Source organism: Suricata suricatta, chromosome 12 (assembly GCF_006229205.1).
Source record: "Suricata suricatta isolate VVHF042 chromosome 12, meerkat_22Aug2017_6uvM2_HiC, whole genome shotgun sequence".
In the NCBI taxonomy this organism is placed as follows: Eukaryota; Metazoa; Chordata; class Mammalia; order Carnivora; family Herpestidae; genus Suricata; species Suricata suricatta.
In genome coordinates, this window is record NC_043711.1 from 14,289,184 (window position 1) to 14,312,002 (window position 22,819).

Sequence of the window (22,819 nt, forward strand, 5' to 3'; positions counted from 1 at the left end):
GCAACTGCACACGCTTGAGAAGGACCTGGTGTCAGCCTGTGACCTCCTGGGCGTGGGGGCTGAGTATGCCCGAGTTGTGGGATCGGAGTACACACGGTAGGCACCCTCTAATCAGCACCCCTCTCCCTCTTATTTGGAAACAGCTGGCTGTCTTGTCCTGTACAACAAAGAGAATTGGCATTCTGGCTTGAAAGGGGGATCGCTTTGGTGCGTAGTAAAAAAACGTGGAGATTAAAACAGCACCAGACACCTCTTGCCCCATTGATTTATGAAGTTGGAGGAGAAAGGCAACTGACGGGGAGAGCAGCCTGCATTCTCGGTGCTTACACAAATGCAGTGTCTCTTAAAATAAAAAGTGTTCATATGATGTGCTGGGCTGGCCCCTTTCTGGCACAGATGCAAGAGCAGTGCTCCCAGAAGGTGTGCTTGGCAATGCCTCTGGGCAGCCCCAGTGTCCCTGCTGTTAGATGCACAACAGGAGACAGAGTGAGTGGATGTTTGATAAAAGAGGGGACGTAGGCTCATGTTACCACAGAACCGCTTAGACCAAGGTCTGGAGACTGGTGCCTTGGGATCAGGGGTCAGAGGGCATTGGTGCTTCATTGTGTGCCCTCTATGAAGGCGTCCAGTCTGTCTCTTCCCCTGAAAGAGAGAGCCCTTTGCAATAGACAGGCACCAGACAACAGTGCTCTTATTCAGTTGTGTGCGTGGGGTTCTGGAAAGTTACGTTTCACAAGCACTGATCTTATCCCACGGAATTGTTGCAAAACAACTGTTTGCAACTCTGTTCTTTGAGCTCTAGACTTGAAAGTGCCCACAGGAGCCACTCAGTTCCCCCCGGGCTGTCTTGGACTCTAGGCCACCCTGCCCTGAGATGGTGGCAGTCACACACTCTGGCCCCCAATTCCTGGTCTTCCCCCCTTGTGCTGTTGCTATCACTGGGTTCATGGTGACAGGTCCTACAGGGCATGGGGACAGCTGAACACTATACATGTTTACTCTAGATTGTCTGCTTACAGGCTTCTGTGCCCTGGGTGGGCGGCCTGGGTGTAGACTCTACCTGCCACGAGGTAACAATAAGGAATGGCGTGGTGGTCGGAGCATTGGCATCTGTTGTGCTATGTGACTATGACCTCCCCACCTCAGTCTCCTCACCCAGAAAATGGGAAGAATGGCACCTACTTAATGGGGTGTCAGGTGGAGCTCACGAGGATTCTGCCAAGATTGTCAGGACAAAGACTTTGATGTTGAGCAAACTGGGGGCCTGTGGGCTCTGCAGGACCACAGGGATTCCTGAAAGGAGCAGCCCTGCCCCACCATGGAGCTGAGTTTGAGGCCTGTCTAGCCCAGCCCCTTCCCTTGTTGTTTTGGCTGTCCTCTAAACTTTTTAACATGCTTGGGGTGCCTCGTTGGCTCAGAAGAACATGCCACCCTTGATCTTGGGATTGTGAGTTCAAGCCCCACATTGGGTAGAGAGATTACTTAAAAATAAAACCATTAAAAATAATAAATATATTTTTTAATTTTTAATTTATTTTGAGAGAGACAGAGACAGCACAAGTAGGGGAGAGGCAGCAAGAGAGGGAGAGAGAGAATCCCAAGCAGGTTCTGCACTGCCAGCACAGAGCCAGACGTGGGACTTGAACACATGAAGCCACAAGATCATGACCCGAGTCGAAACCAAGAGCCACACAGGCGCCCCCAAAATAACAATTTTGTTTAAATTTTTTTTAATGTTTTTTATTTATTTGAGAGAGACAGCACAAGCAGGGGAGAGTCAGAGAGAGAGGAAGACACAGAATCCGAAGCAGGCTCCGGACTCTAAGCTAGCTGTCAGCACAGAGCCCAACATGAGGTTCGAACCCACGAACTGCGAGAACATGACCTGAACCGAAGCTGGAACCCAGACACTTAACCAACTGAGCCACCCAGGCGCCCCAATGATAAATTTTTTAGCATGCTCATTTTATAATTTTTATGCTTATGATAGCAGTACACAAACACATTTAGAAAGTTACAAAAAGGTTTAAGTGTGATTATAGAACTCTCCTGGCCTCATAACCCCCTGAGGGAGGACACAGGGTGGTGAGGCTGTGGATGTGCCTGGGGACTTTCTGAGTTTACCTCTTTGACCCTCAGGAGATTCTGAGGAGTCCAGGTGAGGAAGCAGAGGCGTGGATCTGAGTTCAGGTGCCTGAGCCTGCGAGTTTGCCCCCCTTCCCAGTGCCGTCCACTGACGCAGAAGCCCCACCCACTCTGGCAGCCAGGGGGAAGTTATGGCAGACTTGCTCTTCCATGCTCTGCTCCTCCACACTTTCTGAGCACTTGTTTATCCCTGCTGAGCTTTTGAGCCTCAACATGTAAACCAGGGAAAAATAGTAAATAAAGACTATAAATAGGGTAAAATAGAACAGTTGTAAATAAAACACATCTCACTGGGGACTGGGGACCACCAGGGATTGCTGTCATCTACTTAATTATCCCCGGAAGTGGCACATTAGGTCCCCATGAACATTGGGGTGGCACAGTCATCCCAGGAGGTGCCAGATCCCCACAGACTGACTCACCCTCTCTCTTCCAGGGCATTGTTTCTGCTCAGCAAAGGGATGGTAAGTCAAGGCTGGGTGGAGTGGGGCTGGTTGGAGGACATGAGGCCAGGCCCTGCTCACGTGCCTTGGGGGCCCAGACCCTCATGCACAGCAGGCTGCAGCAAGGCTGAGACCCTGGTGCCCCTGCTGGGTTCAGAAGTGAAAGTCGGGTTCCAGGTTGTGGGATTGGTGCTAAGGGAGGAGCAGCCTGGGTTTGTTTCGTGCCCTCTGTGTGGTGCTGGTGGTCCCCTGGAGGGGGGCAGCCCTGTGCACCAAGAGGTGCTCCCACCCCCTGCGTCTCCCTCCCCAGCTGCTGCTGATGGAGCGCAAGTTGCAGGAAGTCCATCCGCTGCTGACCCTCTGTGGACAGATAGTTGAGAACTGGCAAGGGAACCCCATCCAGAAGGAGTCTCTACGTGTCTTCTTCCTAGTGCTCCAGGTCACCCACTATTTGGATGCTGGGCAGGTACGTACTGCCTCCCATGGGAGGGCTGATGGGGAGTGAGCAGGCTGCGAGTAGACTTCTGCCAAGATGTCACCTCTGTGGTTGCGTCCTGTCCCTAGCCACACAACATGTCATTGAGAGCTCAGCTTCTGCTCCACACCTTGTCATGGTCTGGTACAAGTGCTTTTGAGCAGAGGGCACTCTCAGAATGGGAGTCTCCTATTCCTAGCATTATGGCAGGAGTACTTGTGGTGCACATGGCCACTCAGCGCGTGGACAGTTGCAGTTTGGGAAAGTCATGAGAATAAAACGAGGATTCTGGTGTGGTGCCTGGCACGCAGCGGGTGCTCAAGCAGTGTCTGTTCACTGCCCCCCAGCTGATGATGGCTTTCTGCTCTTCGAGTAGGGACTGACAGGATCAGCAGTATCCAAGAGTAGACTAATCCTCATGTGGTTGAGGAGCAGCTGCATCTGTGCGTGGGTGACCATATCAGCCTTTTGGGGGTGCTACTCCATCTTAGCCCACCCTGTCCTAGTGACCAACCACAGGCAGGACCTCTCTGGTGTGCTGGGAGGCCGCAGGTGGAGCCTAGCGTCTGGGAAGGCCCCAGAAAGTGCTAAGCAGGTGACTCATTGGTAAGGGGCTTCCTGTGTTCCCCCTCTTGCACTTACCTGTGTCTGTTGAGCCAAGCACCACACTCAACACATAGGAACACAGAGCAGACACTCATGGAGTGCAGATGGCTATGGAAATGGCCTGTGGGGGCCTTGGGATGGGGCCTCCCTGTGCAGAGAGGCCAGTCTGTACAAACCGTGGCACCTGCAGGACCCCCCAGCTAGCCACTTCCCACCTCCCAGGATAACCAGTTGCCCCAGCCTTCTCCCTTCCTGGGATTACTACAGGAAAGAAGAAACGTGGCTTGAGCAGGATCTTTGGATAGGCTTGAGCAGGACCTGGTATTGGGCCCAGCACTGGGTGGTGGCCAAGCCTTAGTCCTACAGATGACCTACTTTGTCCTGCCCTGCTTGCTGAGAGCTGGGTGACCCATCTGGGGGTGGGCTTCCTGCAAGTGGTGAGCATAGCAGGGGCTCTTGGAAGGAGGGGGCTAAGAGGTTGCTAGACAGGCAGGACCTGGCTAGCCTCCACTGTGGGGGCCTTGTATCCTGAGGGGCCTGGCACTTGACAGGAGTGGAGAGGCACTCAGGCGTGTGGTGCCACTCACCCACTCCAGGTGAAGAGTGTGAAGCCATGCCTGAAGCAGCTGCAACAGTGCATACAGACCATCTCCACACTGCACGATGATGAGATCCTGCCTAGTAACCCCGCCGACCTCTTCCACTGGCTGCCCAAGGAGCACATGTGTGTGCTTGTCTACCTGGTGAGTCTCTAGAGACCTGGGGCCAGGGTGGCTGGGGGGCAAGGAAAGGGTCACAGTGACCACCACTGTCTGGTCTTGTTGCCAGGTGACCGTGATGCACTCCATGCAGGCTGGCTACCTAGAGAAAGCACAGAAATACACAGACAAAGCTCTCATGCAGCTGGAGAAGCTCAAGAGTAAGTCTTCTCAGTGGGGCCGGGTTCCATTAGCAGGTCGCATAGCTGCAGCGCCCCCTAGTGGGTGGCCTGAGTGCCACCTCTTATCTGGCCTGAAGAATCCAGAATGACAGCAGTGCTGAGCAGTCACCATGAGTCCCTGCCCCATGGGTCTTGTTAACCCAGTTGGAAGATGGGGGCAGTCTGGGAGAGGGGCGTAGCAGGCCAAGCCTGGGCTTGATCCTTATTCCGTGGCCAGGAGGGGTCTTATACCATCTCTGTCCTATCCCCGCACTGTTTAAAATGGCTGTGGGGTTAGTGGGGCCCCATCGGAGCCTGTTGGGACAGCAGTGCTCAGTTGAAAGAGATAGCAGCTGCTTTTGCTATCTGTTCTAAGTGTTGTGACTGAGGATCACATTTGGTGAGACTGGGGTTGGAACTCCAATCTCACTGACCAATAGCAGGTCCTCTAGAGGTTCTGGATTCTGCCTGGGTGCTCAACTAATCCATCTGGTGGGACCAGGGGGCTCTTTGACTAGTTGATAAGTAGGATCTGAGAACTGCATGTGTCTGTGGCTGGCTCAGCACCCCTGTTAATCTGTTCATTTGCTTCCTGTGCCCTCCTAAGTGCCACCGTGGGAGGAGCCTTCAGGACTGTAGAATCAAAGCCCACAAAGATGGTGGTTCTTTCCCTTTAGATGAGTTAGGAATGGGCTGTGGGCACTGTCTGCTTCCAGGATGAGGGAACCTCTCACGGAACCCAATAGCTGGGTCCCCTCCCTGCTGCTTGAGGCCTTTTGCACACTTCCAGTCTCCTAGACTACTTCAACATTTCTAAAACCATTGTGTCCAGAGTGCTCTTGAACACTCCCCTGGGTCAGAGTAGAATGAGGATGGAAGACAAATTTCTTACAATCTCTTATTCTTAGAATACTCTGGTCATTAAAACCTGGCTATGGGCCTATCTCCTCACCTGGACAGGGCACCAAGTGAGGTGACAGAGCTGGTACTGAGCTGGTGCCCAGCAGAGCAGATGGGCTCAGAGCTGGGTAGACAAAGGGCCAGTGTGGTAGGAGGTGGGAGGGTACGAAGTCCCCAGGATGCCCCATGTCAGTCTCCTAGAGACTGGGTCTCTTCTCTAGCTGTACCTTGAGTGCTGACCCCCACTTCTCACCCCTAGTGCTTGACTGCAGCCCTATCCTGTCCTCCTTCCAAGTGATCCTGCTTGAGCACATCATCATGTGCAGGCTTGTCACAGGACACAAGGCTACTGCGCTACAGGAGGTAATGCCACCAAAGGCCACGCACGTGGGTGGGAAAACTGTTGGAGTTTGCCATGTCTCAGAGGTCATCACATGGAATAATGTAAATTTGCCCAGTGTATGTCAGCAGAATATCCAGCCTTGTTTCATTATAATTTGTTAGTTATACAGATTGTGCCCTGACAGACACAACTAATGAGAGATCATGATACAGAAATCAGAGGTCCTGGGACACCTGGGTGGCTCAGCTGGTTGAACGTCAGACTCTTGATCTCAGCTCAGGTCTTGATCTCAAGGATGTGAGTTCAAGCCACACACTGGGCTCTCTGCTGGGCATGAAGCCTACTAAAAAAAGAGAGAGGCGCCTGGGTGACTCAGTTAAAGGTCCAACTTTGGCTCAGGTCACGATCTCGCAGTTTGTGAGTCTAAGCCCTACATTGGCTTCTGTGCTGACAGCATGGAGTCTGGAGCTTGCTCCACATTCTGTGTCTCCCTCTCTTCTGCTCCCTCCATCTCCCTCCCTCCCTTCCTCACTCCCTCTCTGTCTGTCTGTCTCTCTCTCTCAAAAATAAGTAAGCAAAGAAAAAAGAGACAAATCAATAATAGTCCTTTCTCTAAAAGTAGACATGCCCAAGGAACACAGGGTCCGAGAATTTAGGGTCCCCTGACGGTGATCCTAACACTCCTTCTGACCCGATCCATAATCTCTGATGCTCACCTTCCTGAGAGGAGGCAGGGGTCCTGAGTAGGTGAAGGTGCTGTATGGCTGAGACATGACAGAAAGTGAGGATGCGGTGGTGGTGGTGGTGGACAAGGGTCACCATTCTCAAGGAGGTCAGGACTGCACTTGGCCCTTACAACAGGAACCTTTGCTGTGACTTTGTGCCCGAGATAGAGAAGGTAGGATGCAGGCTCACACGTCAGCTTTGAGGTTTTCCCAAATGTTGCTGGGACACCAGGTCCCATGGTACAGGTCATGTGACATGAGCATGCTCTCTCGGCAGATCTCCCAAGTCTGCCAGCTGTGCCAGCAGTCCCCCCGGCTCTTCTCCAACCACGCCGCACAGCTGCACACGCTGCTGGTGAGTGCACTGGGCTGCCTCCAGCCCCATTCCAGTTAGTGATCCCGTAACTGCTGCCCCGCGCAGGATCCAGAATATTTCCAGTGGGCTTCCTTCTGGCCCCCATCTTTTTAGGTCCTGGGAGGAGGGAATAATTAAGCATGCCATTTTTCTGCCTCTTTGCTGGAGTAAAGCTCAGAGGTAGCTGGCTCAGTAGTCACTTACCAGGCTTCTGTGGGTTTAGTTGCACAGCCCAGGGGAGACTACGTGGCTTCAGGGCCTTCATGCCTTCTTCTTTCAGGGCCTGTACTGTGTCTCTGTCAACTGCATGGACAATGCAGAAGCCCAGTTCACCACAGCCCTGCGGGTAAGGTGCCGGCCCTCACTCCATGGGGCGGGCGGTGCTTCTCATTGAGGAGTTGGGCGTGGTCTGTGATGCGGACAGCCTCTGCAGGAAACCGTGTTCAGTGGGCCACTCTCCAGCGTTCAGCTTGATGTGGGCCATGACAATGATGGGCTAGGGCTTCCCGTAGCAGGTTCTGGGCTACTCAGATGGGTTAGGACCACTGCTGGCAACACAATATGACAGGAGATAGCTGTGGGCAAGGAGGCTCTGGCTAGCAAGGGGTGGGGCTTCCCCAGCTAACCTGGAGGGCAGCCACCAGGGAGAGCCCAGAGCCCACTGGTACCATGGCCTGTGCAGCGTCTTTCACTCCTAATTCCTAGCCTTCCTGATATCCTACCAGGTTGGTGTTGGCTCCTGTCACAGCTGAAAATGCAGAGTCACTTGCCAGGGTTCAGGGGCTCCCTGGAGCCACCCTAATGGCGGTCCTGGGACACAAAGCTGGGTCTGCCTCAGCCTACAGCAGCCTAGTTGTTCTGGGGACAGAGGATACCTGGTGCTGCAGGTCACCAGGGAGCTCTGCTGGGGTGATGTCCTTGCCTCTGATGGGTCCCACTGGGCCCTGGGAGAAAGCTGGTGCCACATCCTCCTTGAGAGACACCCTCCCTACCAACCCCCAGGTTAGGGGGGTGGTTGATAGCCCAGTGCCAGGTCCCAGTCTGCCTCCCTTGTTCTAGGACCAGATAAGCACATCCCTACCTTGGCCTTGATCTGCTCACAGGAAAAGGAGGCAAGCAACACCTTCCTCCCAGGGGCACTGAGGAGGCCCCAAGCAAGATGTTGGGACGTAGGGGTGGGTCTGTGACTCAGGTAAAGTTGCTGAGGGTGCTGCATGCACCCTTCTCTGTCCCTTGTGTCAGCCTACGGATCTCTTTGCTCCCGGGGTTGGGCTCAGCGGCACTGCTGCTCCTCTGAGATGCTCGGTGTGGCTGTGGATGCCACCACCACCGCTGCTTGCCTTGGCAATGTTAGGAGCCTCTGGCTGCATGCCAGAGTGTAAGTGTAGACGTGGTATCCACTCCCATGGCATTCTGGGCCTTTCCATCTATGCCCACTCCTCTGGGCCCTGGCAGCTTGTGCAGCCAGCTGCAGTGGTACCAAGACCCCCCACACACACACCACTTTGTGTTGCCTGCAGTTATCCCACGCCCTGTGAAGTTCTCCCCACCCCTTCCTCCCCGCCTTACTTCCCACAGTGGCTGCTGCTGCTTTGATAGTTTGTACCTCAGGGAGTCCGCGTGACTCTTCTACAGGCCACGTGGGAAGTGGTGCAGCCAGGATACACACCCAAACCCCCGGCCCCAGGCATGTGCTCTTCCTGTGGTCGTCCACCAAACAAACCAGAGTGTCTTTGCTCACATCAGAAGACCTCATGGACCTCCTTGGCACATGCTGGGGTCCTGGGGCATGGGGGGGGGTGCGGGGGGGGGGGAGTGTCTGCATTTCCTAGGCATCCTCAGTCTCTTGCACAGCTGTGCTTGCTCGGCCCCACTGGGAACCAGGATCTGGGTAACACTTGGGCCTCTCAGATTGATCTCTCTTTTGACCATTTTTATTTCCTGAAGAGCTGGGGACAACGGGCATCTACTACTAGCCATCAGCAGCATCTCTGGTCTCTGATAGTCTCAGCTACCTTCCTGGCAGTGTCCTCCCCAGGACCAGCAAGTGCTTCTGTTGTGTCAGCCACACTGGAGTCCCAGGCGTCACTGGCTGTAGTGTGGAGGGAGGGGCTGTCCAAGTCTCAGTCCTGAGAAACAAGCAGAAAATGGACTAAAATGCAGTGTGTTCTCAGGGCAGGGTCAGGGGCAGCTGGTTTTCCTTTGTTTTCTGAATTTCTTACAATACAGATGACAGTTTGATAGTGAAAAGAACTCAGCTCTATGCTCCTGGGGTTTAGGAGGCAGGCAAGGGTGGGTATGTCTGAAATGAAATAAATCAAGTGATTTTTAGATTAGTTGCTTGGAGCACTCGGGTAGCTCCTGTGCCACTGAGTAGCCCTCATGTGATGTAGCCATGCCCAGCCTGGCCCTCTAATGCCCATGTGTCCTGTTCTAGCTCACCAACCACCAGGAGCTGTGGGCCTTCATTGTGACCAATCTGGCGAGTGTGTATATACGGGAAGGAAATAGACATCAAGAGGTAGTAGGTGACATGCTTCATGTTTGGTATCTTTTTAGCTCTTATTCGAGGGTGGTGGGGTTGGGGTTTTCCTGGGCACCAGCAGATCTCAGCAACCCCAGGGTTTCCATTCTTCAGCAAGTGGCACACTTGTGTCCCACGCAGAGTTGCAAGCATGACTGGGACAGGCTGAGTCTAGGACAGGAACAATCCTAGCTAAATAACACTTTTCCCTGTTAAAGATGAACCAAGCTTTAATGAGTCCCACAGAAGAAAGCCAGTTTCTTCTGCCCCTGGCTGTCTGTTCTAGAATGTCATGAGGCCTCGTGGCTTACTTCTGAGGAGCAGCAGCTCAGGCAGGCAGTCCTCTGCACTAGGTTGTCCTAATGACCCAGCCTCCTAAGGGGTAGGGGCTCCCAGGGCTTGTCCTCACGGGACAGGTGTCCTCACCAGGTCCCCCCTGGGACCCTCAGCCGTGGGATCCCCCGCAGCCCTAGGGTCACTGCCTCCCCTCCCAGCCCTGGCATCCTGCCTCCAGAGTATCTCAGATTTAGTTACTTTTCCACCTTCATGGTTTTCATTTTATTTCTTGTCTACAAAAAGTTTGGCTGACCTCCCAGCTTTTGGGTTAGTTTGGATGCTTTAGGCTGCAGGGAGCAGAGAAAGCCCAGACATCCTGCTCCTGCAGTCAGGAAGCAATGGGCAGAGTCATCATAGGGCCAGGAGTGGCCTCCCTGGGTCACACTTGGTAGCTCATGGAGGATCTTTGCCCTCTCAGTGTCTGCCTCTTAGAGGTGCTGTAGGAACACTGGGAGCAGCTTCAGCCCACTTCAACCCTTGTCCCCTACCCCTCCTTTGGCAGCCAGAGGGGACCTAAACATCAGTCACATGGCTGCCTATCAGAGCCTCCCAGGATCCCTGCACCTCCAGATAAAGCCTACCTCCAACTGACAAGGCCCATGTAGACTGATCTCACCACCTCACTCCTCCATGCAGGGCCCCTGACCATACAGAGGCTGAGACTAAGCAGCTGCCCTGACGTCCCAGTCCCCTTCATCTGACACAGGGCAGGCTGAGGGTGTGAGGACCCCAGCCTTTCACACCGGAGCCCATGCTTCCCATCGGGTGGTGGAACAAGGAAGTAGATAGCTCTGTGCAGTCTCCTGTAGTGCCCTCACCTGTCCTTGTAGGCCCTGACCCCTGTACTGGCAGGTTACTCGGGCATGGGATTTGGGGTAAAGTTTGGGTTGGGAAGATGCAAGCAGCCCTAGTTAATTTAGTGGATGTTTGAGGCTGAATTTTCTCATGTTTATGCAAGATGATTCTAATTGACGTTTCCACCACAGCTGTACAGTTTGTTGGAGAGGATCAATCCAGACCATAGCTTCCCTGTCAGGTAGGAGAGCCCAGAGCTGAGTGCCCACTAGACCTATTGTCTTACACTTTTTCTGCTCTTTGGGTGGCATCAGTGCTGGGGTACCCAACTGCCCTGTGTACCTGTACCTCTCTCCCCCTCCTCTCTCCACTCCCTTTTCTAAACCTGCTGCACTCACAAAAATCTCACCAAAGTGTGACCCCCTCTCTCCCATCAGCTCTCACTGCCTCCGAGCAGCAGCTTTCTACGTGCGAGGGCTCTTCTCCTTCTTCCAGGGGCGCTACAATGAGGCCAAGTGAGTACCGGGGGAGGACTGGTTGCCCTCCTGCCTTGTCCCTGACAGCGTGTGCCCAAGTAAGGTGGGGTCTGCTCAGGACCTTGGGGCTGCTGCCGCCTTTTCCTACTACCAAAAAGGCATCCCCATGGGGCTTTAGCATTTGTTTTCACATAGGCGATTTCTTCGAGAAACTCTGAAGATGTCGAATGCAGAGGACCTAAACCGGCTCACAGCCTGCTCCCTGGTGCTTCTGGGCCACATCTTCTATGTGTTGGGGAATCACAGAGTGAGTGACCGGGGCTGGGCCAAAGGCTGGGGGCTGGCACAGTGCTTGCAGAATACCACCCAGCAGCACTTTGCATCCTGTGCCCCTCCACGATTTTATCTCAGTCATCTTCCCGCTCCCCACTGCTCCATGAGGCTCCGTGAAAGCAGGGACACCTGGCATCATGGGAAGCAGGGCTGAAGAGTGGGTCTGTGAGGCAGATGGGCCCAGTGCTGTATGCAAGAAGTGGCTAAGCAGAGGCAGTGGTTAGAGCCCTCGGGCTGTCCAGAGCTGATGGGGCTGAGGGCATGTTCCCCTTTCCATGTGCTAATACCTGGAGCGCAGAGGTGTGTCTCTCAGCCAGATCCCTCAGGCTCTGTTTTGCCCAGCGCACACAGTGTCATCCTCAGGGCACCCCATGTTTTCACCCTTACCTAGAATGGCCTTCTGGGGGCTGGTCCCCAGTGGGATCAGCCAACTCCAGGTCTCTGAGTCAGATGCACTGTCTGGAGTGTGCACCGTCACCTACTCTTTACTGATAGACCTCATGAGGGGATTCATTTTTAAGATCCCATTTGTTCATGTTACCTAACGTGACATGTTCATCGTAGAAAGTCTCAGAAGCAAAGGAGGAAGTGATTGCATGTCTTCTGTGCTCCAGCTGTTTCCAGCTGCCTCTGCCTACACATAGGTTTTGGTTTTTTAGGTTGTTTCATAATTTGATATCTTGTCTTTTTCTATACCATTGGGTGACAGTTTTCTTCGTGGCCACAGAATTTTGGAGCAGCATCTGCTTCATAGTTTAGCCAGCCTCGCTTTAGCTAACACTTGGCCCATAGGGTTTCCTCTGATCAAAGCCTAGAGCTCCCTAAGAATGAGCATTTTTAACAATGTTGGCACACCCCTCTCCCACAATCACATGACACGCATTTGCAGTGGCCCTGCAGCTCAGGTCCTGGTGGCCATGGCCTGAACACTGGGGATGTCACCACCTCCAAAGGAAGAGGCTGAGCTTTGGGTTCTCCCTTCACAGCGCAGCTCTGCTCCTTCTTAAATACGCTGTCCCCTACTCCTCAGTCTCTGAGAGCACTGAGAACAGTGGCTCTGGTGTGTTTAGGGGCCACGTGGGGAACAAGGGGTTCAACATGAGGCACTGCTGAGTGTGGGCTGCCCACCTCGTGTCTCGGTGTAGTGGATGTGATTACCCCATTTTCCAGATGGGGAGATTAAGGTCACACAGCCCCAAACTGCAGGCCCAGGCTTAGAACCAGACTTCACTGACTCTCATTTGTCTAGAAGTCTCCAGAAGCCACCTTGAATGAGGCAGGGTAGGCAAAGCAGCTTTTCAGCTACAGCTCTGGTTCATGTTTAGGGTGATCCTGGGACATCCTACAGGTCTTATTTAGAAGCCTCCACTGCTCCCGGTGTGTCTGGGCCTGTATGGAGTGACATGGGACCCCCAATGGCCCTTAGACCCAAGCCTGGGCTCAAGTGGTTCCAGGTCTGAAGGGACACACCTAGACACGGCCAACTCTACCTGGGCCTGCCAGCCTGGCGTGTCCACAGGCCTCATGAGTTTGTGAGCAGCCTCACACAGAATACCTCTCAGAATCACGTATTTTCTTACCAGATTCTAGGGGGCCACAAGCTGACTTGGGGGAGCCTGCCCAGGAGAGCCAACGGGTACTCTTTCTGGCAGCTTCCAAACAGAAGCCCAACCCCAGGCCTAAAGGAGTAGAGTAGTATTTTTGTGTTCTGTTGTGCATTCTGAGGTCTTGGAAGGACTTTATTCAATTTTGAAAAGCTTTGAGACCCACCTGGAGTTCATCTTTGAGGTACCAGCCATGGGACAGTAAGAAGTCATGGGGCTTCTCTGTCTGTGAGGAGGCATGTCTTACCTGATCTGGTCTTTGCTGAAGCTAGGCTTCAGGAGTTGCTGTTGATGATTTGTATGGCTCTTTTTTTTTTTAATGTTTTATTTATTTTTGATACAGAGAGAGACAGAGCATGAGAGGGGGAGGGGCAGAGAGAGAGAGGAGACACAGAACTGGAAGCAGGCTCCAGGCTCTGAGCTAGCTGTCAGCACAGAGCCCGACTCGGGGCTCGAACCCACGAACGTGAGATCGGACCTGAGCCGAAGTCGGAGGCTTAACCGACTAAGCCACCCAGGCGCCCCTGTACGGCTCTTGACTATATGGCAGGTGTCTGCCAGCAGCTGCTGGGTAGGGAGTTCTCCCATGTCACCTTGAATCCAGCATTTAGGCCAGCAGAGCTTGCGGTCCTTAGGCTGAGTGGGGTCAGCACTGGTGCCAGTCATCATGGGGTCAGGGATGGGTGTATATGGTGCCCTGTCCACTCTCAGCATATGCTGGGCATTGAGGGCAGTGGCATTGAGCAGCCACTCAGTCAGGGTTGGAGAGTTAACATGCCCTGGTGTCCCGCAGCCCCACGGGTCAGGTAGCCTCCTACATGAGTGGACTTGTAGGTAGCAGAGAAACCTCCCTTCCTCCTTCCTTTATCCATTCAGCCCTCATCACTCCCGCCAGGGCAGACTGCTTCCTCCTCCCAGGCCCTCGGACCTCTGAATGTGCATTTCTAGTCGGCTCCTGATCTGGGTCCAGAGCTGACTGCTGCCAGTGCCCCAGTGTGGAAGTACATGCAGGGCTGAAGAGTGAGGGCAGTTTATTTTTTCCTGAGGTGTTGAAGAGTACTTCATATGGGTGCCTGGGTGTCTCGGTTGTTCATCCAACTCTTGATTGTGACTCAGGTCGTGATCCTGGGGTTGCATTGGACTATGTGCTGAGCATGAAGTCTGCTTGAGATTATCTCTCTCTGCTCCTCTGCCCTTCCCTTTCTCTCTCTCTGAAAAAAAAGAAAGAAAAAAAGGGGGAAAAAAGAGTACTTCAGAGAAGGTCATTTGAGATGGACCCTGAAGTAGAAGTAGGAGTTTGCTTGCCAGTCAGCAGGAAGAGGGCACAACCTGGGCTGCATGTGGCGGGTGGATCCTAGGCTGTCCCTGCTGCCAGCCCCCACTCCCTTCCCTCGTTGCTCTTGATCAACAGGAGAGTAACAACATGGTAGTGCCCGCCATGCAGCTGGCTAGCAAGATCCCAGACATGTCAGTGCAGCTGTGGTCATCAGCCCTGCTGAGAGGTGAGTGCAGCAGCCAGCCCTTCCCAGAGATCAGGGCCGCAGGGAAGAGCCCAAACCTAGAAAATACCAGGTAAGCCCTGTTTAGCTTCTGCTCAGACTGGGCCTCTACAGGGCATAGAGCAATTCCAGCATATACTCAGGTTCCATAGGAGATCCTAGTTGGGGCAGTGGGCACTGGGTTCAACACAGAATCGGTTTACTTTCTCCATAAGGCCATTTCTTAGAGTCTGGGTGAAGAATCGGGCTGTAAGCCCTACCCCTCACTTGGTTTCCTTCCCCCTGAATGACTACTTCAGTCATCCCTGTCAGACAGTACTGGCCACAGTGGGCTCTCAGCAGTCATCAGCATTGTTACTGCTGCTCCCCTGTTTACAGATTATGCTATTAAAGTCCAGAGACTTACCCAGAGCCCCTGGGAGGAGGCAGGGGACGAGCTGCTCCTGTCTGCAGTGGGCTTTGTGGGCCCATTCAGTCCTGCCTCAGAAGCGGGTGTTGGGTTCCCTGCTCTAGAGAGTACCTGTGTGCCCGAGGGTTGGCCGGGAACTCCCTGGGAGGGCCAGTGTCCACAGGGAACCCTAAGAGCTTTCACTGCCCTTGTGTCTGTGCGCGTGGGCCACACTGCTCACCTACCTCCAAGAATGTGACTCAGGAACTCAGAAGAACATGTGCGAATGCTATTAACAGGTGGACTTTGCTGATCCTGAGACAGGGCTCAGGGCAGGTGACCTGCCAGGTACACAGAAACCTCCTGGTTTGAATTTAGGGCTCTACCCAAGGGGAGGACATGGGGGTGGTTGCAGGACAAGAATCCACCCTGTGCATGTGTCCCACCCTTAGACCTGAACAAGGCCTGTGGGAATGCCATAGACGCCCATGAAGCAGCCCAGATGCATCAGAACTTCTCGCAGCAGCTGCTCCAGGACCACATTGAGGCCTGCAGTCTCCCTGAACATAACCTCATCACGGTACAGGCATTGGGTTTAGGGAGGCAAAATGTGGTGCTGGTTGACTCCTTGGGTTCTACTCACTGGGCATGAAGCCACCAAGGGGCTTGTTCCCTGAGGAGGAAGGTACACGCTTGGCTGCCATCTCCTTGCATGTCTCCAATAATCCCTAACGCAGCCTAGCCTAGCCTCAGGAGCCCCCTCAGATGGGGGAGACAGCACCAGTCACCCGAGTGGGTGATGTAAGGTACTTCCCAGGGGCCCCGCTGACTCAGGTGTGGAGGACAGAGGGTCCTGGCTGAGCAGCCAGCCCAAAGAGGGCAGCAGTCCAGGGCAGACATACAACCCGTCATGCCCCTGCTCCTCACCTGTGTGTTCTCTCCTCTCTGCAGTGGACGGACGGCCCACCCCCCATGCAGTTCCAAGCTCAGAATGGACCCAATACGAGCCTGGCCAGCCTCCTGTGAGGCTCCCAAAGGGACCCACCCAGTTTCTCGGGGACTGTCGGGCCCAGTGTGTCCCCTACTTCCATCCAGATGGCACTTGAGCTTTCCTTGGAGGTGTGCTGGAGTGGGTGTCCCCAGGCTTATTTCCAGACTGTCTCCAGAGATTCCAAGTCCCTGTGGAGTGTGCAGTGCCGATTCCACCTCCCAGGAAGAAGTGGCCAGCCATTCCCACCACGTAACAAGACCCCTAGTGCCAAGGCTTGCAGGTGGGATATTGGAGCCAACTTTCCAGAGCCATCTTTTAAAGTGGACTTGAATTGCCAGTTCTGCTTCCACGTCTGAGTCACACCTTCAAGGGAATGTGTCTGGGCGGGGGAGTGGGGTGCCAGTTGCCAGGGTGGGTGGTACCACTGGTGCATTACCACGACTTCCGTAGCCTGGCCTCCGTGCCTGGCTGGAGTGTTTCCTCTGCTCACAGCAACTTCCAGAGCCCAGAGGCAAAACACCAGTTTCTGCCCCAAAATTGGAGGGAAAAAGTGATGGCACGTGTCAGGGATAAAAATGCACATCCCACCATGACACTTTCCCCAGCTTGCCTTTCTGTTCAGTGTGTCCCCCCAACCCCCATCTGACAGCCAGGGCCTCTGATCAGGGACCCTGGGGCACCCAGGAACTCGTCTTCCAAACATCTGTACCTTGACTGGATTCAGTGTTCAATTGTGGGGTGCACATTCTTGTAGGCGGGTGTGCATGTGTGTGTGTGTGTGTGTGATTCACAGAGCTGGAGCTGGGGGCTGAGGCTCTTAATGTGTGCATCAGCTACCTTCCCCTGTCAGCATCCGTGCCGCTGGGCAGCAAGCAGGGAGAAGCGAGGTCCCCTCCTCAGCCCACCTCAGGGTACCTGAAGGAAGAAGGGCCTTTCCTCCTGGCAGCTCTGCAGTGTCCTCAGCAGAGGGCATTTGCAAATGCCTGGAGCTCAGCTGGCGAGCAGGCAGCAGTTCCCCAGGCCCTTGCCCTGCTCTCAGGAGTGGGGATGAGGCGACCTACCTGCCTTGGGACGGCATCCTGAGCCAAGCGCAAAAAAAACATGCTCAGTTCTGTGCTCCTCTTGGATAGTCGAGGAGGTACCCCAGCAGTGTTGGTGGCATTGGGGGCAGTCGAGGTAGCCGCCACGTCCAGCTTCCAATGTCCGGAAGCGTCTCCCCACAGAGGAACAGTGAGTGGTCTTGTTAGTCAGGGTGGCTTGTTAGTTTGCATCTTGTTCCCTTGCACTGTGAGGGCTGCTTCTCGAAGCCTCAGTGTGACAGAAGGAACACTGGGATCACTCAGGACAGCTGCTCAGGCCCTGAGGCCTGGGTGTGCCTTAGCCACAAGCAGGGCTGTCAGCAGACCTCCCTGCACTGGGCCACTGCCCTTACCAGGCCAGCATCAAGCCCCTGCTGCCCACTTGGGAAGCCAGCGACAGGTTTGCAAAGAGAACTGCTGATTGGAGACGTGGGCTGGCCGGGACTTGTTCTACAAGGACCCACCATCTCTGTGGCATCCTGGGTCACTCAGGAGAGCCTAGCACTGTCCCGTGCTGCTCAGGGCCCCCTTTTTGGCTGAGCCCCGCCCCTAGGCCCATGAGGCCTATAGAAGAAGGTGTGACATGTGGCCACAAGCTGTCCTGTCCTGTCTTCCTCCCCCCTCAAGGGAACCCCCTAGGCCCTCCCCTCCACCTAAGGGACAGAGCCCCCCTCTTACCATGAGCTGCCCCAATTGGCCTGGACCCCGCACTGTCTGACCTCTCCAGACCCTCATTACTTCTTCAGTCACACTGTGCATCATGTTTGTCTCTTCATATTTATTTAAGCCTTTCTTTGCTTCTAGGGTATTTTTTATGTAGAGCAGTTGAAATAAGAACCTCAACACTTAACATCTGTTCTGATGTTAAAATACTTTTAATGACCACCCTGTTATCTATATTCATGTAAAATTAAGGACAAGTTTTTATGTTTACAGCTAAAAATTCAGTACTCCATGTTTAATATTCCACTCTAGCTTTATGGAAGCCAAACTGCATGTACATGCATTTATGCACGTGTAAGCTTTGAACTTCCCCTTTGCTGTAGCATCTTTTGGTTACATAAAGTTGTCATAGTACCTTCTTGTGAGTCCGAATTGAGTGCCTCTCAGTTTCTTACTCAATCATAAGAATTTAAGACAGGCAGCAAGTGATCCCCCAGGGAAACCTTACACAGTCATAGCTAACTGTTCAGAAAAAAATAGATAAAAGTCCAAGCCTTTCAGTGTATAGCAGTGTAAGGGAGCAGCAGAAAGATTCCTGTTGGCAGGTAAATTACTGAAAGCTGGCCAGACTTTGGGTGCCGCTTCCACTTCCTCCTGTGGTCCTCAGGGTCTGGGGGACTGGTCCAGGAAAAGCTGGGTTCCCTGGGACACACACTGCTGCTCGCCACTGCTGGGTCCTTGCAGTCACCCATGGGTGAAGCGAGGGTCCTTTCCCTGGGGTAAGAACTCCCCACCCCACCTATTGAGAACACTGGCAAGGAAATCAGATAAGGGCTGCCTGGTACAGTCGGTTGCATTTGTTGATTGCATTGTCTCTGTTTTGTTAAGGGTTTTTAATAAGTATGTTTGGCATAATGTCTTTTAATGGGTTTGTAATATCTTACCGTTTTAGCAGCCTGTAACTTCAGCTGGTGCTTTTAATCGGGAAAAAAAGTTTGTAAATACAAAACATTGTTTAAAAGACGTAATCATAGAGCATAGCTTCCTGTTGTTGGATTTCTTTTCCTATATATTCAAAGTAAAATAATTTGCAGGCACCATCACTTGCTTTGTCTTTGTCCGATTATCTGTCCCTTGTGTGCGCTGCTCCAGAGATGGGCTCTCGCCCTCTGGCTGGGCTAGCAGGGCCATGAGTGGGCATTGGAGTTCTGCTAACCTACAGGTGTGAGCTTGCAAAGCCCCATCCCCTGAATGGGAGGACCTAGTGGAAACCTGACTCTTCTTTTCTACTGATGCTGTTCCTCCAGAATGCCCCACCTGGATGAGAGGGGACCCCATGGACTTCAAACATTTGGCCCACAGCATTGCTGTTCCTCCCTGGCTCTTAACCACAGACACGTTTGCTTGCTCACCTACTGTCCTATTTCCTGTGTTCTTAGAAAACACAGGGTTTGGGGTAGGTTTTTGTTTTTCAATTTTTCTTCTCTTTTAACATGAAAGTCACACAAAATTAACCATTTAATACGTACAATTCAGTGGCGCTAAATACATTCACAGTGTTGTACAACCAACATCTGTCTAGTTCCAGGACATTTTTATCCCGTCAAAAGGAAACACTGCCCCCATTAACTCTCAATCCCATTGCCCCTCCCCCGATCCCTGCCAACCACTAATCTGCTTTCTGTCTCTGGATTTTCCTGTTCTGGACATTTCATATAAATGGGATCATACATGTGGTCTTTTATGTCTGGTCTCTTTCACTCAACATGTCTTCAGGGTCCATCCACATTGTAGCATGAACCAGAATTTCATTCTTTAAAACTGAATAATACTCCACTGTATGGGTGGACCAATTCTTTTATCTGTTCATCTGTTGATAGGTACTTGGGTTGCTTCTTCCTCATGGCTATTGTGAGTGGTGCTGCTGTGTGGATGTGTCCCTACCCATTTTTGTTTGAATATGTGTTTTTTATTTTCTTGGGTTGTATCTTGTTTTTAACATGCAAGGATGGTGCCTGGCTGCCACCCATACTATGTCAAAGCCCTCCTGTTGCTCTCATCCCTACACCAGAGTGGTCTCAACTGCTCACTCCTAAGAATATGTGTGAGCTTTCCTTAGGGCCATCGTCCCAAGGCAGCACCACTGGCCACTAGGTGTGTCAGTGACTCCACACAGCCCTGGCAGGAAGAACTCCCCACTGCAGCACAGGGACCCCGTTGTGGACGTCTGCCCCCCTCCTCTCCATCCCCAAAAACCCAGCCATAAATGGCTTTATCACTAGGGTGGACTTTGCCTGCCCTATCGTTGGCATGGACATCGTTTTTTCCAGCTTGAGCCTCAGCCTTTCTGCAGGAATCCCAACCAGAGCACAGCCTCAAATCCACCATGTGACAAAACCACCCACCAGCAGACATGTGGCCACCGGCTGGGAGTGAATCACGTGACTAGTAAGCCAGTCCTGAGATGGCCACTGTTTCACAGGAAATAGGCTCATTTGGGAGCTGCATAACAATGCCCTGGCATTGATATTGATATTCATATTCATATATCAGCAGTTCCCAGAGAATTTCCCACAAACTGCCAGACACTGATGAACAAAGAATGGCTGCCAGAGTCCGAGATTTGGGGGAACCTCTAAGGTAAAGCCAAGCAGGTTTTTGCAGCAAAACTGGTCAGCACAAGCAGACACTGTACGGAGAAGCTCTGCGGGGTGTGCAGGACACGCTTCGGAAGTGGGTGACGAACACAGCTAGGAAGCAGTCACGGATGAGGGGGAGGAGAGGAGTGGCCCTAACAGAGGCCAGCGGGTGGCGAGGGCAGCTGGCCCGAGCACTGAGTGGCCAGGGGAGGGGGTCATTAGGTGTCCTTTACACACGCACACCCCAATCCTCAGACATCCTGCCTGTCACTCTGCCCATTTCTGGCCATCTCCACTGCCCCTCCCCAAGTCACAGTCACATCTCCCACCTGGATATTGTCCAGCCTCCTCCCTGAATGATCCTGGAATGTTCTGTGCTTGCTCCTACCTGTCCCCATGCCAGGGGCACTCTCCCTGTGGCTGTTCCGCTCAGCAGCCTGGCATCAGCCAGGACTGTCCCAGCCCAGGCCTGGCACATGTTGGCAAGTCCGTGGGACAGCCCCAGAGGAAGAGCACAAGCCGTGCTGGTAGGCACCACTGTGGACACCTGCCTACGTTGTCTGTGGGTGTCAGCATGCTCTGTCACCTCCCCCAAAACAATGCCAACAGGACCCTACTGTACTGCAAGGGGGTATGAACTTCACATCCCCAGGCCAATGGGCTCTGGGCAGGGGGTGGGGGGGTCTGGGAATTCAAAATGTTCACAGTGTGTGTTGGTTTCCCGCTTTGGCCTAGCTGAGTGAGTGAGTCAGGTTTACATTTCCCCACAAAGAAAATCCTGCCTCTATGGTCCTGTCTGTCTGGCATCTGACGGCTTCCTCGATTTGAACCATGCTGGTAAACCCCAGTCAGCTCGAAGTTGCCAACTGGACACAAGAGGCCAAAGTGCTATTGGGTGAGAGGAGGATGGGTGTCGACTCCATCTAGGTCAGGGGATGGGGTGGAGGGGACGAGGGAGCTGGACTCGGAGGGCCACAGGGTTCCACTCCCTCATCCCCAACCCGCTCCAAGCACTCCTGGGCCTCAGAGGGCCAGAGAAGGGGACGAAGAGCATTGCTGAAGAGTTCAAAAGTTTACTTCACCCCTGAGTCATGCTCACAAAGTGAGATTACAATGCAATTGGATGGGAAAAAGAAAAAGATTCATTTCTATGTTAATTTCATTTTCTTACTACTTTGATATTTTGGGTACTTTTTTCAAGGACCAGAAAAGAGTTCAAAAGACAATTACAATGTTGCTTTATGAGAAATACAATACTCTCAGTGCATTACAGCTGCTATGACAAATGTCATTTTTTAAATCACAACGTTCTTACACTGGATTAGGAGTTTATGAGAGAGATCAGCACCTATATGCCCTATCCCTGTCATATATATGCTGAAAAGCTCTGAAACACAGCTCTCTGGAGACGGGCCACCTCACCAGCATGTGTTTGTTTTGCTCTGAGTGTCCTTTCTAATCACAAATCCGTGTATTTAGTGTCTGTGCAACATGGAATCCAGGCTCCATCTACATCCAGTGAAATCGGGCACACTCTGTCCAGAGTGAGTGTGTGGTCCTGTGGAAGTTCCGCTACTGTAGAGTCCTGCTCACAAATGCTCCCCTAAAGGGTTAAGTACAAACTGCTCAGAAGTATCACTTTGAACCGGAAGTGTATCTCTCACTCTGTCTTCATCTGCATGTGTCACCAGTTGCTGTGGGCAGCTCGGCCTGCTCCATCCTCTGCCACCAGGGGGCATGGCGGCCTGAGCAGCGTTCCCACCTGGTAGAGCCTGCTGGAGTCAGGCTCCCAGCTGGGAAGGATGGGCTGGAGGTTACCAGTCCCTAGTGTGGCCTGGCCTTGTCCTCGTTTGTAAGGATGTGGAATAAATAGCCTTCCTCGCCGGGTCTCTCAGTTCCTCTGCTATATCCTGTGATACTGGAGACGCTGAGCCCCAGGGTTCCCCAGGTGTTAGGGTTACACCATTCCTGTTCCCTCATTTACTTGCCAAACATTTATTTGGTATCCACAGGCTGCTGGGTGCTGGGGCCACAGCAGGAGCTGTATCAGGCCACGTCCCTGCCCTCAGTGAGTAGACATTCTACCAGGAGTCTGACAATGGTCCACAAGTAGGAGTGAGCCTTGTCCCACTTGAGAGAGGAGAACATCACACTGTAGGATGGGAAACCAGGGGACAGGTGGGATGCACAGTGACAGGACAGAGGGGAAACCTCCCTCAACCAGCCACTCAGAGCTGGACGATGTTTCAACTTCTGCTACATAGACACTAAGACTGTCAGGGAGGGCACGGACCAGCCCTCATGTCTGGCTACTAGGAAGAGGATACTGGGTGGGCATGGGAGCTGCCAGCCCTCCTGTGGCATTCTGAAGAGCAGGGGGTGCCACACAAAGCACCTCAAGTGCAGCTGATGCCAGCCATATTCAGGAGGATGTTGATAGATGGAGAAAGTGGGCAAGCCCCCATTTCCAGAAGAAAGATCAAATCCCTGGGTTCCCTCAGGTCGTTCTCCCCCTACCACACTCAGGCCTATAACCCAGAAACAAACTGGGGGTGGGGGTGGGGCAGACCGGGCTAAACGT

At 53.1% G+C, this 22,819-nt stretch overlaps 1 protein-coding gene across 4 annotated transcripts in view; it reads left to right on the forward strand.

Moving 5' to 3' along the window:
- MAU2 (MAU2 sister chromatid cohesion factor) overlaps positions 1–18,702 on the forward strand; it is a 29,834-nt gene extending 11,132 nt beyond the window's left edge. The window contains exons 5-19 of one of the 4 annotated variants that reach the window (XM_029918626.1): positions 2–96; positions 2,582–2,609; positions 2,899–3,054; positions 4,221–4,412; positions 4,498–4,588; positions 5,748–5,851; positions 6,834–6,911; positions 7,192–7,257; positions 9,349–9,435; positions 10,758–10,807; positions 11,004–11,081; positions 11,238–11,349; positions 14,391–14,481; positions 15,319–15,446; positions 15,818–18,702. In XM_029918626.1, the coding sequence (XP_029774486.1) occupies positions 2–96; positions 2,582–2,609; positions 2,899–3,054; positions 4,221–4,412; positions 4,498–4,588; positions 5,748–5,851; positions 6,834–6,911; positions 7,192–7,257; positions 9,349–9,435; positions 10,758–10,807; positions 11,004–11,081; positions 11,238–11,349; positions 14,391–14,481; positions 15,319–15,446; positions 15,818–15,892 (1,431 nt within the window). In that variant the 3' untranslated portion in view covers positions 15,893–18,702. The remainder of the gene's footprint in view (position 1; positions 97–2,581; positions 2,610–2,898; positions 3,055–4,220; positions 4,413–4,497; positions 4,589–5,747; positions 5,852–6,833; positions 6,912–7,191; positions 7,258–9,348; positions 9,436–10,757; positions 10,808–11,003; positions 11,082–11,237; positions 11,350–14,390; positions 14,482–15,318; positions 15,447–15,817) is intronic. The other 3 variants (XM_029918627.1, XM_029918628.1, XM_029918629.1) reach the window with 3 other exon arrangements.
- The last annotated feature ends 4,117 nt before the right edge of the window (positions 18,703–22,819 follow it).